Raw genomic sequence first — 12,603 nt, 5'->3', positions numbered from 1 at the left:
ATAGAGATGAGGTGACTTGGAATTAAATAAAGTAATCAAACAAAACAAATGTAAAATACACAACTGAAATAGAATGTGACTTAATGATGGTTAATAAGTGATAAACAGTAATGGGCAGTCACTACCATCATGGGACTTTTATTAATTGTTTTATTCTGTGCTACAGCACTTAAATGCACTAAGCATTATGTGGGTTAATGTTAAACAAAAATTGAAACCGAAATGTGATTTTTTTAAATAATCGAATCTGAACCAACCTCAAAAAGCACCAATTGCTTCACACTATTTCCCAGGTAAACAGATATTTGAAATGTAACAAAGTGAGAGCGGACTGTGTCATTAATGTGGGTGGGGTAGGGTGTGTGTACTGTGTATCTCATTATCTAGGTCTGCAATAAGGATGGACCTGACCAGGGTGTTGCTAGCAGAGGCAAACATTACTCACAGTGGCCTCCTCCCATTCCTCCATAGTGGTTGGAGACTGCTATGAGGTCATAAACATAGGGGCCGGCCTTGGGGTCACACACAAACTCAGACATGTTCAGGTCCCTGTGTGGAGAGAGAAGACATGTCATCAGCAAAACCTGCCCTTTACACCCATATACAATAACTGACAGCTAGAAACATAAGCAAAGGGCTGTACAGAAAGCCATTTTTTATTATATCAAATGTGATTAATATTGGACATGTCATCAGCACTGAACCCAGTGTGGGAGGGATGATGGTCAGCCAGAACTACAGCTGATATGATGGTGAGAGGGGTGAGGTACAACAGATGGCTCTATCGGTCTCAAAACTCCTCAGTAAGCATGACTCAGGTTCTTGGACGCAGCAGTGGTTGTCTATGTCAGCAACATTTAGTTCTACTTCTTGCTGGATAATGTGACTCAATAGGGGTCAGTGAACTGCAAATGGAAAATACATTTAAAAAAAATATGGTTTAGTTGAAAGGCCTTTTTTGTGATTGTGAAATTTCCTTGTGAGCAGTTATTACCGGATAGCATATATGGTTAGAATTATCTTTGTCTGTTGGAGTGTGACGTCAATCTCCCTGACAGTTTAGACACACTTCAAATATGTGACCATGATTTCCTCAAAATGGACAGACCTTTTTCTGACATATCTAGCAAACCAGCACCCTCTAGTGTAAAAGCTGTCAATACCGTGGGTCCATAAAAGTTGACTACAAAATCAAAAGGATGCTTTCATAACTTCACCTCTTAAAGTACAAAGAATAAAGAGCACAGACAATGTCCCTTCTTAATGTGAATAATTTATGAATAAGAGTGGTTTAAAAATCAACAAATTATCACTAAATCTAAAACAAACAAATGTTTTACTATCTGGTCCAAAGAACAGAAAATACAAGAGAGACTATATAGGTGTCCATTTTGATAATATACCTGTTGATCCAGCCAGTACAACACGCATTCTTGGTGTTTTGATTGATGAATTGTCATGGAAACACAAAGACAACCTCCAAGATCAGCAAAAATGCCAGGATACTTGGCAAAATTAGATATCTCAAACAGAAGCACTTCTCTGTCTCTATTACATAATGATCTCCCCGTTCATCAGTTACTTAACATTATATGGGCCAGCACACCATACCAAACTACTATCAATCTGTCACCTGCAGAAACACTCTGTAAGAATAATAACACCTGCTGGTTTTAGAGAACAATTGGAAAAAAACTAAAACATGTATAACGGAATAAAATAGCGAAGTGATTCGGATCTCGGGTCTGGAATAGATTTTCTCAAAGAGTGATCATTTGAAACGACAAGATGAAAGAAATTTGTCAGGGTTACAAATGAAAATCGGTCTTCTTTTCGATATACAGACATTCAGTTGAGTTTATTATGCCTGTTCCTTGGAATTTCTAAAGAATTCTACATTGAACATGGCATGGGAATGAATTATGGCAAGGACATCTGCTTGGTGAGTAGGCCCAGGCTTAATGATGCTGATGAAAATATGCTTAGTCTTTATCAAACTAATGTTTTTGATTATTTTTATTGTGGAACCTTAATTTTTAGGGGGGGTGCAATTATTCCAAACTGATACAATCATAATTCATCCCCATGTTGGAACACTTATTTCCCCACTTCAGTCAACCAGTCCATTTTGAATTTGTGATAAAACTGTCATAATTTGGCAAGGAATGTAGCTTGTGTATCCCATCAGTTAGATACATTTTTATAGGCATTTATTTTGTGTAAGCGCACACAGCACGCATGTGTAGGCAGCATTCGGAACACAATTGAGTGAGTCGGACATGGAGGGGAAAGGGAATTTAGGGAGCAGAACTTTGTGATGCTTGGCTTACTTTTTGATGTGTCCCGCAAACAACACATGTACAAATGGAACACTAGAGTCAAAGTATATTAAAGTTGTCTTCAAGACAACATTGACAAAATAGATTCAGTATTTTTTTTAAATATCTGGTAAAGATTGAGTTTTGACTAGGTTCAAATACTCGATTACTTATGCCCCTCCCTAGACCATACTGCACATGACTTTAAAAAAAAAGAGAACTCCTGAATATTTAGAAAATTAATTATTTAAAAAGTTGCTCCATTTTTTTTACGGCTCTTTAAAATCAGTTTTACCCTCCTTCTAATTCACCACCACATATAAATTCAATAAGTACTCAACAAGAAACAGACAACATCTACGTCACCCACATTCAAGAACCAATTCTGAATTACCTACAGAGGCTCTATGATCTGACACTCACTCCCAACTGATTTTGCCAAGCTATCCCGTCATTGTTTGAACATTTTTGAAAAGAGGTACTTACTGTACATCACAGTTCTACATCCACAGTAGCTGGACTTTTACTGTTACAAACTATTTCTATGTGTGCAAATAAACTAAACTAAAAGAGGACACGTATCTGTCAGAACCTCTTGGCATAGTGCTGTCTGTACCTGACAGGGAAGTCCACCACAGTGTCCAGCTTGTCCCTCCAGCAGCGGTTGTATGAGAAACGCTTTAGGTGGACCACCAGGATGCGAGGCAACGACCACAAGTCAAACTTCTTTGTGGCTTGTTGGTGCTTCTTACAGGTGGGGCAATACCTGTTAGGACAAGGTGAGGCATCGTTGATATCAGTGAAACAGACAGAAACACAGAAAACAACATTACAAAGTAGTGGTTTCAATGATTTAGCGAGTAGAGTAATGAAGGCCTGTTTCTCTTGCGCCTGGTCTCACCATGGGTCATGCTCTCCTAGCGTCTCCATGGTGGTGAAGAGCTCCATGCATTCCCTCAGAGCCACTGTGGCTTTCTTCTTCTGGGCCTGCAGCATGCTCTCGTGCTTCTCATAGGCCTACAGTACACACAGAGGATAGAGGACTGAGTCACACAGACAGATACACACTGTATAGACATAGACTGGCATCCAACTTTTGACATTAATAAAAGGGTTTTAGGTCATCCTAATCAAGTCAACTGAAACTGTACTGACCTCTGCTTCCTGATCATCGTAACACAGTTTCTTTGTGTCCGAGTCCCAGTCAATCGCCACTGTGGAATGTGCTATGGAGGAGATTAGGAGGTTTGGTCAGCCCTCAACACACATCGAAAGATGGTTTTCTAATGGCAACTCAACAAACATATTTTAACCACCTGCCTTTAACTATAAACACTGCGAAAAAAGTTTAAAACATGTATTTCAAGACATTTTCTCCTCTTGTAACTGGTCAAAACACTGAAAAGCCAGAGGCGAGACTGAATACTAACTATTGAGTTTGAGGAAGTTTCCGTCACAAGGCAGTGGACTGATGTTGGCAGTTCCGTAGGAGTTGACCATGCTGAAGGAGAAGAGTTTGGGCGGGGTGCTGGAGCACTGTTTGGTTTTAGGGCCATTCTCCAGGTCTGAGGCTTCCTCCTCCTCCCCCGACTGTCCGTTCTCTGGCTCCGGGCTCACCTGGTGATCCATGGCCTCCTCCTCACCTGGAACCAACACACACACAAAAGTATGAAATCCCAATATCGGATTCACACAAGCCATGTCAGCCCGTGGCAATGAAATATTGCACTTCTACATGAATGCAAAACTAAAATCTGCTTAGTACACAATTTATCATGGGATAATAAAGAAACCAATAGGTGTACGAGATGTAAATAACTGTGCTGCCTTTACTGCTGCTGGAGCACTCTGATCCATGTTGTTGCTTACCCTCACACACACCATTCCCGTTGGACCTGTTGGAGGTCCCGGAGTGGTTGCTGCCGTTGCTGGAGCTGCAGGACGCCCCTTCTGACAGGGGGCTACTACTCCCTGCAGTGTTGTGATTGGAGGATGATGCGGAGCACTCAGCTGCCAGGCTGCAGCTGGCCGAGGAGGCAGAGGCATTCACCCTCCCCTCACCGGTGGAGCTCTGAGCGCGATTCACGTAGCGCCTGGAACGGGAAAACAGTGAGTAAATATCGTTAACCTTTTGCCACGTGATATTCCCACATTTAGCACACCAAGTACATGTTCAATATCTCAAGTCTATGTGCTGCATACTGTACATATGAGCAGAAGTGGAAACAAAAGCAGGCCCACAGACAGACAGCGTACCCACCCAATCCTCTCCAGCACCTTCTCGTAGAGCATGTCAGCAGCCAGGTTCTGCCGGGGAACAGTGATGAGGAGGGGCTGGCCGAACAGCATGGTTCCCGTGGAGCCGCCTGTGTGTTTGGAGTGGCGCTCTCTGAAGTACACAGGCAGGTTCATCCTCTCCCTGTCCTCCTCCGCCACCTCATACCTGGACCACAAACATGGAGAATGATACAGTAGCACACTTCGGGTGTTCCGTTTTTACGATTTAAATACATTTTGTATCTGTGGTGGATACTGTACAGTGCCTCCAGAAAGTATTCATACCTCTAGATGTATTCCACATTTTGTTGTGTTACAGCCTGAATTCAAAATGGATAAAAACACATTTGTCACCCATCTACACACCATACCCCATAATGACAAAGCACAAATGTTTTGAAAAAATTTGGCAAATTTATTGAAAATGAAATATTTAATTTACTTAAGTATTCACACCTCTGAGTTATTACATGTTAGAATCACATTTGGCAGCGATACCCAGAAAGACACCCAACTGTAAAGTCTCTAAAAGCTTTCCACACCTGAATTGTAATATATGTGCACATTATATATTATTTTAATTATTCAAGCTCTGTCAAGTTAGTTGCTGCTAGACTGACATTTTAAAGTCTTGCCATAGATTTAAGTTAAAACTGTAACTAGGCCACTCAGGAACATTCTGTCGTCTTGGTAAACAACTCCAGCATATATTTGGCCTTGTATTTTAGGTTACCGTCGTGCGGAAAGGTGAATTTGTCTCCCAGTTTTCCTCTAGGATTTTGCCTCTGCTTAGCTCTATTCTGTTTCTTTTTATCCTACAGAACTTCCTGACAGGCATACCCATAACATGATGCAGCCACCACCATGCTTGAAAATATAAGAGCGATATGCTGATGTGTTGTGTTTGTGTATTCAGGCCACCAAGTTAATTTCTTTGCCACATTTTTAGTTTTACTTTAGTGCATTATTGCAAACCGGATGCACTTTCTTCTTTTCACACTGTAATTTAGGTTAGTATTGCAGAGTAACTAAAATGTTGATCCATCCTCAGTTTTCTTTTAATCATAGCCATTCAACTCTGTAACTGTTTTAATTGGCCTCACGGTGAAATCCTTGAGGGGTTTCCTTTCTCTCTGGCAACGAAGTTAGGAAGGCCACCTGTATCTTTGTAGTGACTGAGTGTATTGAAACACCAGCCAAAGCGTAATTAATAACTTCACCATGCTCAAAGGGATATTCAATGTCTGCTTTTTTTGTTTTTTACCCATCTACCAATAGGTGCCCTTCTTTGTGAAGCATTGGAAAACCTCCCTGGTCTTTGTGGTTGAAATGCACTGCTCAACTGAGGGACCTTAGTATGTGTGGGGTACAGAGATGAGGCAGTCATTCAAAAGTCATGTTAAACACTATTATTGCTCACACAATGAGTCCATGCAACTTAAGTGACTTGTTAAGCAAATTTTTACTCATGAACTTATTTTGGCATGCCATAACAAAGGGGTTGAATAATTATTCACTCAAGACATTTCAGCTTTTAATTCATTTGTAAACATTTCAAAAAAAAAATATCCACATTGACATTATTGGGTATTATCTGTGTAGCCCGTAGCGACACAACATCTCAATTTAATCATTTTTAAAATCAGGCTGTAACAAAACGTTTTAAAAAATCAAGGGTTGTGAATACTTTGAAGGCACTGTACGTGGTTATTCTGTAAATTAATTTCCCTGGGACAATAAAGATACTGTTTGACGTCTGCTCATACCCAACCACTGTTCAATATGTTATCTTCCAGTGCAAGAGAAGAGACCAGGCTTACACAAATATGTCATCTTTCTCCATGATTTGGTTGAGTCCGTCGTCTCGTCTGTAGATCTTGTGGAACCGGTGATTGTAAACATCAGCCACCACCATCTAGGAAGACAGGAGGGAGCATTTATGGTTTCCTCTCAACTGGAGTGTCTTTGTCAGACCCGTCAGTGGCACAAAATGTTATCCTCACAATTGAAAAAAGGCTACAAAGCATTAAATAATTGTAACCTAATCTACACATTTACTGGCCGATAGGGTTGGGTGGTATCCACATTTTCATACCGTTTCTGTACTTTACTGGGGTATACAGTATTACCGGAAGCTATCTTTTTTTTTTTTGGTGTGTGAATTTCTCTAGTCTGGGCACCAGTCTTTAGCTAACGTTCCACTCCTTGCCATTGCCAAAGAGACTGGCATTTCGGCAATCACAACATTTAATATGCAGCTGGATATACGGCAGAGTTGCTCAGTGGTTGTTAGAAATAACATTAATATTTTCCATGGCAACATGTTGAACCTTAAAATAGGAATTAGAATTATAACAATGTCAAAAACAAATATTTAGCTGTTAGATAGGCAAGACGTTGTATTTTGAGGCTTAAAATCAATGCAAATAGGTTTTGTGGTTGGAATTGCAATGTGTTTAGATTGTTCGTAAATTCAATCTGGAGTGCTAGAGTACGCTCTGGGCATTTGTAAATTTAAGAGTTGTCAGATTGTCCATTCGTAAATTCAGAGTGTTTCGCTCTCGGAGTGTTCAGAGCGCACACTGGACGCTCTGGCTGAGGAGAAGGGTTGATCCGAGAGTTCTGACCCCACAAAGAGAGTCAAGCACCCAAGCTAACTGGCTAATGTTGGCTAGCTACTTCCAAACAACTCACTCTGCCAATTTTACTTGCCCTAGCAGAGCTGGTTAAGCTGTTTTCATGTTATCCATAGCATTGGGGAGTGTAGCTGTGGTGCTGCCAACAATTTAATTATGCTTTTATTGCCAACATTTACTTACACAGGCCATTATCAACAGGTGTTGAGCATTCGTAAATTCATCAGTTATTCTGCACTCTGGCACAACTCAGACGAGAGTGCTCTGAAATCAGAGTAGATAGCCAGAATTTACGAAAGCACCCGTAGTTTCTGAATTTAGACGTGCTGTGTGGACAAACACAAAACGGTTGCTTAGCAAACCTTATACCTCTGTTATGAGGAGTGTTTTTTTTTTTTAAATGTTAATGGTGATATAGTCCAAATATTTGGATAATCATTGTGATTGAAGAATAGCTGAGGGCTATCGAATCAGGATCAACTCCTCTGATCTCCTCGAGCTTATTAACAATAGAAGATATTTGTAGATGGCAGAAAGGCCCGTCTCTGTTCGCTAAAGAGACTGGTACTCAGGCTAGAATGTCTCTGCTGTAACCAAGAAGCTTGATCTTGACACCAGGCGTGGATGCCCCAAATCCCCCCTATTTTAATTTTTTTACTGTATTGAAATGTCGAAATATGCCAGAGTATTGCCAAGCCTACTGACCGATACTTTTAATCCTATCAAGTCACAACAAAAATGTCATCATGAGCACATAAGCATAAAGGACGTGTGTGCAAATGCCAGGCAGGGACTGTAAAAGGAGAGTCTAAAAGTACAATGGCCCTTATTCAACTAGCAGCACATAAAGGGTAAAGCTCTCACATTCTCAGCGAGGATTCCAGAAAGCCGGGACAAGGCGCTGCACAGGTCAGTCACTGAGCCAAGCTTGGGGACCACCACTCGGTACTGGAGATGAGAAAAAAAAAAAGAGATGCAGAGGGAGAGAAAGAGAAGGATGGAGAGACAAATATTGACTTCGACACAGATGGTATGACTGCCATCCACTCTGAAATCGAAGGCGTCGCAGCAGTATGTACAAAGACCACTGTTTCTAGGTCCCCATTAAAAAAAACTGGTCTTGTTTTGAGAACCACCTCAATGACTCAAGAGTATAGGCAAATATCTTATTTACTTTGCAGACCTCATCACGAAAACAAACACAATAGGGGCACCTCTGAACATTAACCATACACAGACACTATATTTGAATAAAATTCAACTAGCCCAGGTTTAAACTAATGAATGTTTTGTCTAAGGCTGTGCTTAAGAATATTACACTACCGTTCAAAAGTTTGGGGTCACTTAGAAACGGTAGTGTAGATGGTCCACTAAGAGTATCAGAAACCTTGACATTCTAATAACACCCAGCCACAGGGATATTGTTGGAGAGAATATGAAACCCTTTCTTCTAAAAATGAAGGACTTTGCTAGATGGGCAAATATATACATTTCATTATGGGGTAAAATGTATTCTATTAACACAATGCTGGCACCTGTAATATATTATCCTCTACCTCATCTCCCTCTATATATCCCAGATAATTACTTTGAAGATACCTACAAAGCATTACATGGGCTTGCTCCTACCCATCTCTCTGATTTGGTCCTGCCGTACATACCTACACGTACGCTACGGTCACAAGACGCAGGCCTCCTAATTGTCCCTAGAATTTCTAAGCAAACAGCTGGAGGCAGGGCATTCTACTATAGAGCTCCATTTTTATGGAATGGTCTGCCTACCCATGTAAGAGACGCAAACTCGGTCTCAACCTTTAAGTCTTTACTGAAGACTCATCTCTTCAGTGGGTCATATGATTGATTGTAGTCTGGCCCAGGAGTGGGAAGGTGAACGGAAAGGCTCTGGAGCAACGAACCGCCCTTGCTGTCTCTGCCTGGCCGGTTCCCCTCTTTCCACTGGGATTCTCTGCCTCTAACCCTATTACAGGGGCTGAGTCACTGGCTTACTGGGGCTCTTTCATACTGTCCCTGGGAGGGGTGCGTCACCTGAGTGGGTTGAGTCACTGATGTGATATTCCGGTCTGGGTTGGCGTCCCCCCCCCCCCCCCCCCCCCCGGGTTGTGCCGTGGCGGAGATCTTTGTGGGCTATACTCGGCCTTGTCTCAGGATGGTAAGTTGGTGGTTGAAGATATCCCTCTAGTGGTGTGGGGGCTGTGCTTTGGCAAAGTGGGTGGGGTTATATCCTTCCTGTTTGGCCCTGTCCGGGGGTGTCCTCGGATGGGGCCAAAGTGTCTCCTGACCCCTCCGGTCTCAGCCTCCAGTATTTATGCTGCAGTAGTTTATGTGTCGGGGGGCTAGGGTCAGTTTGTTATATCTGGAGTACTTCTCCTGTCTTATTCGGTGTCCTGTGTGAATTTAAGTGTGCTCTCTCTAATTCTCTCTTTCTCTCTCAGAGGACCTGAGCCCTAGGACCATGCCTCAGGACTACCTGACATGATGACTCCTTGCTGTCCCCAGTGCTGCTGCTCCAGTTTCAACTGTTCTGCCTTATTATTATTATTATTGCACCATGCTGGTCATTTATGAACATTTGAACATCTTGGCCATGTTCTGTTATAATCTCCACCCGGCACAGCCAGAAGAGGACTGGCCACCCCACATAGCCTGGTTCCTCGCTATGTTTCTTCCTAGGTTTTGGCCTTTCTAGGAAGTTTTTCCTAGCCACCGTGCTTCTACATCTGCATTGCTTGTAGTTTGGGGTTTTAGGCTGGGTTTCTGTACAGCACTTTGAGATATCAGCTGATGTACGAAGGGATATATAAATACATTTGATTTGATTTGATATTTACAGGCATGTTCTAGATTTTATTTATTTTAATTTTATTTTATTCTCTCAGCAGTTTAGGTATAAAACATATATATTTTTATATAAGTCAGTCTTCCCCCAAAAAAGGTGGATCTGGTCTCCATAACTTCAGGAAGTACTACTGGGCTATCAATGTCAAACATATCAGTATTTAGTTGTCATGTTGGAAGGGAGGGGCAAAACCCGGCTGGTACCAGATTTAGACCTGGCTTGGAATTTTTGGCAGAGTAAGACCACAACTGAACAATCACCCCACTGTTACAAACACTAGAACCTTGTGGGGTAAGATAAAAAAGGACCTTTATAAATCTCCTCCGTGGCACAAAAAGAGTATCCTAATTGGATGTAATACATTTTTGAGGTACAGAATACATTATCTGTTAGATCTATTTGATGAGCATTCTAAGCAACTCTTAAACTTTACCCAAATTATAGAGAAATATAAGCTGCCACATAATGAATATTGGAGACACCTTCAGCTATGAAGTTATTTGTCAAAGTGGTTGGGAAACAACCTTACCTGTCCCATAGCCAGCCCGATAAAATAAATAATTTATAATCTGCTACAGGAGCAATTGTCTGATCCTTTAAATAAGGATCAAGTACAAATGGGCAAAATATTTGTCTCTACATATATCCCACGAAGAGTGGAAATAATGCTTGTCTAATTTGAATACTATGTATAAAGAAATGGTAAACACATTTATTCAATTGGACTCCACAAAGTTAATACCAGAAGACCAATGTTGGATATGTAAAGGTGATGATGCCTCTAATACACATATACTCTGGTCATGTCAAGTGCTAAGAGATTGGTGGAATAATATACAACAAGTTGATTTTGAGGTTATTTAGAAAGTTCCTGATCACAGTAAAACTGTATATGTTAGTCCTCATCTTCAGCTGTTGAGTCTATGTTTTCACTTCCTTTGAAAAGAGATGGCTTATCCTGGCCATCACAACTGCTAAGCACTTACTCTTAAGGCATTGGAAGAAAGAAGATCCCCCCCCCCCCCTCCCTTTGATGAACGGGCCAGTACCATAGCACAGCTGGCTAGCTATGAGAGTTTCTTACTCGCTACTACTTTGAATATACTTGGGGCCCCTTTCATTGCTTGGTCAAATGGACCTTAAAAGGTGAACTGTATCTAAAGTCAGTTTATAATGGGGTATAGCAGTGGTGCTATTATTTATTATCTATTAGTTCTCTCTTGTTTTTGGTGTGTCTGATATCATTGTTTGGTTTTATATTACTCTGTGTTTGTCTTGTCCTTTTCGTCGTTGTTGTGAAATCCTTAATAAATAAAAAAAGATTGTTATAATAAATGACAGTGTAACGACATTGAGGGGGAAACGCAGCACACATCCAGTGTGTGTGTGTGTATGTATGTGTCTATGTATGTGTGTGTGTGTGTGTTACCTGTGTGGGTCTGGACTGGGGGTCAATGCGGACCAAGAACACCTCCATAGTGCGGTCCTTCTTCATGGGCAGAGGGAGTGTGAGGTAGCAGAATGGGTCAAAAGTCACAGAGATCTTGGCACACTCTGGACACACCAGAGTGGATTTGAACAGGCCATGGAATATGTCCACGATGATTGAGTCATTGCGCAGGCGATGATTAGTCCATGCTTCCTTAGCTACAATCTGTCACTCAGAAGAAGGGAAAAAAACTGTTAAGAGATTTTTACAGAGGTGATCACAAACGAGATAGGACTTAATGACAATGCTATGGGAAATCCTCCTTTCTAGCATCACCAAGATTGTGTGTATGTGTACCTCGTCTGGCCGCCCCCCTGCATCTTGCAGGGCCAGGTAAGGCTTCTTTTTAACACGGTTCAGGTCTTCGTGGAGCCCGTCCATCAGGAAGGCCAGCAACTCCTGGGAGTCCTGCTGCTGGTACCCTGAAAACTGGGGGGCGAAGCGACCCACTTGGGTCTGAGATAGAGGGGGAACACAGGGTGGAGGTTAGCAGACTGTGCAGCTTGTTAGTCACACGTGTTATAGTAATTATGACAGAGTGTTTCATGCTCATTGCTGTCTACAATGAGTTCGTAAATTAGTAACTGACTATAGGATAAATCTACTCGTAACTGACAATTGGAAAATCTACTGGTCAAAAAGAGGATGAGGAAGGTGCACTCCAACAGAACTACATTGCAGTAACCTATAGAAATTCAGTCTCAAAGTGATGCTCACTTTAAATGTGCGGGGAGCCACATAGCTGCTGCGGCTAAGCCACATCTGCTTGACCAGGTCTGCATAGGCCTCTGCGATCTCCCCCCTCATTCCTAATGGATTCTCCCGGTTGATCTCCGCCTCATACTGGTCATCTAGGAAGTACTCCGTGAGAGGACACGCGTTGCTCAGGCACTGCAACAAAACAGTGAGGTGAATAAGGGGGAAATATACAGTTCAAACTTTGTTTGGTGTGTGTGAGTCAGAGAGCCTGTCTAAGCCTGGGAGTCTGTGGCCTGCTCTTCCACACCATCAACTGATTTAGAGAGG

At 41.8% G+C, this 12,603-nt stretch overlaps 1 protein-coding gene across 1 annotated transcript in view; it reads right to left on the bottom strand.

Annotated features, from left to right (window-relative positions):
• The window catches only part of LOC110528158 (ubiquitin carboxyl-terminal hydrolase 4), a 33,132-nt gene that overhangs the window by 5,742 nt on the left and 14,787 nt on the right, over nucleotides 1-12,603 (bottom strand). Inside the window, exons 9-20 of the mRNA XM_021609985.3 lie at nucleotides 12,295-12,468; nucleotides 11,875-12,033; nucleotides 11,518-11,742; nucleotides 8,096-8,179; nucleotides 6,416-6,510; nucleotides 4,579-4,761; nucleotides 4,188-4,411; nucleotides 3,749-3,961; nucleotides 3,474-3,544; nucleotides 3,220-3,335; nucleotides 2,935-3,084; nucleotides 446-549 (exon numbers count right to left, since the gene is read on the bottom strand). Coding sequence (XP_021465660.3) covers nucleotides 446-549; nucleotides 2,935-3,084; nucleotides 3,220-3,335; nucleotides 3,474-3,544; nucleotides 3,749-3,961; nucleotides 4,188-4,411; nucleotides 4,579-4,761; nucleotides 6,416-6,510; nucleotides 8,096-8,179; nucleotides 11,518-11,742; nucleotides 11,875-12,033; nucleotides 12,295-12,468 — 1,798 coding nt within the window. The remainder of the gene's footprint in view (nucleotides 1-445; nucleotides 550-2,934; nucleotides 3,085-3,219; nucleotides 3,336-3,473; nucleotides 3,545-3,748; nucleotides 3,962-4,187; nucleotides 4,412-4,578; nucleotides 4,762-6,415; nucleotides 6,511-8,095; nucleotides 8,180-11,517; nucleotides 11,743-11,874; nucleotides 12,034-12,294; nucleotides 12,469-12,603) is intronic.

The sequence above is a fragment of the Oncorhynchus mykiss genome, chromosome 7 (assembly GCF_057628025.1).
Source record: "Oncorhynchus mykiss isolate SJ-2025 chromosome 7, ASM5762802v1, whole genome shotgun sequence".
Classification (NCBI taxonomy): domain Eukaryota; kingdom Metazoa; phylum Chordata; class Actinopteri; order Salmoniformes; family Salmonidae; genus Oncorhynchus; species Oncorhynchus mykiss.
The sequence above is the reverse complement of the archived record's forward strand: the minus strand, read 5'-3'. Positions and strand labels throughout refer to the sequence as shown.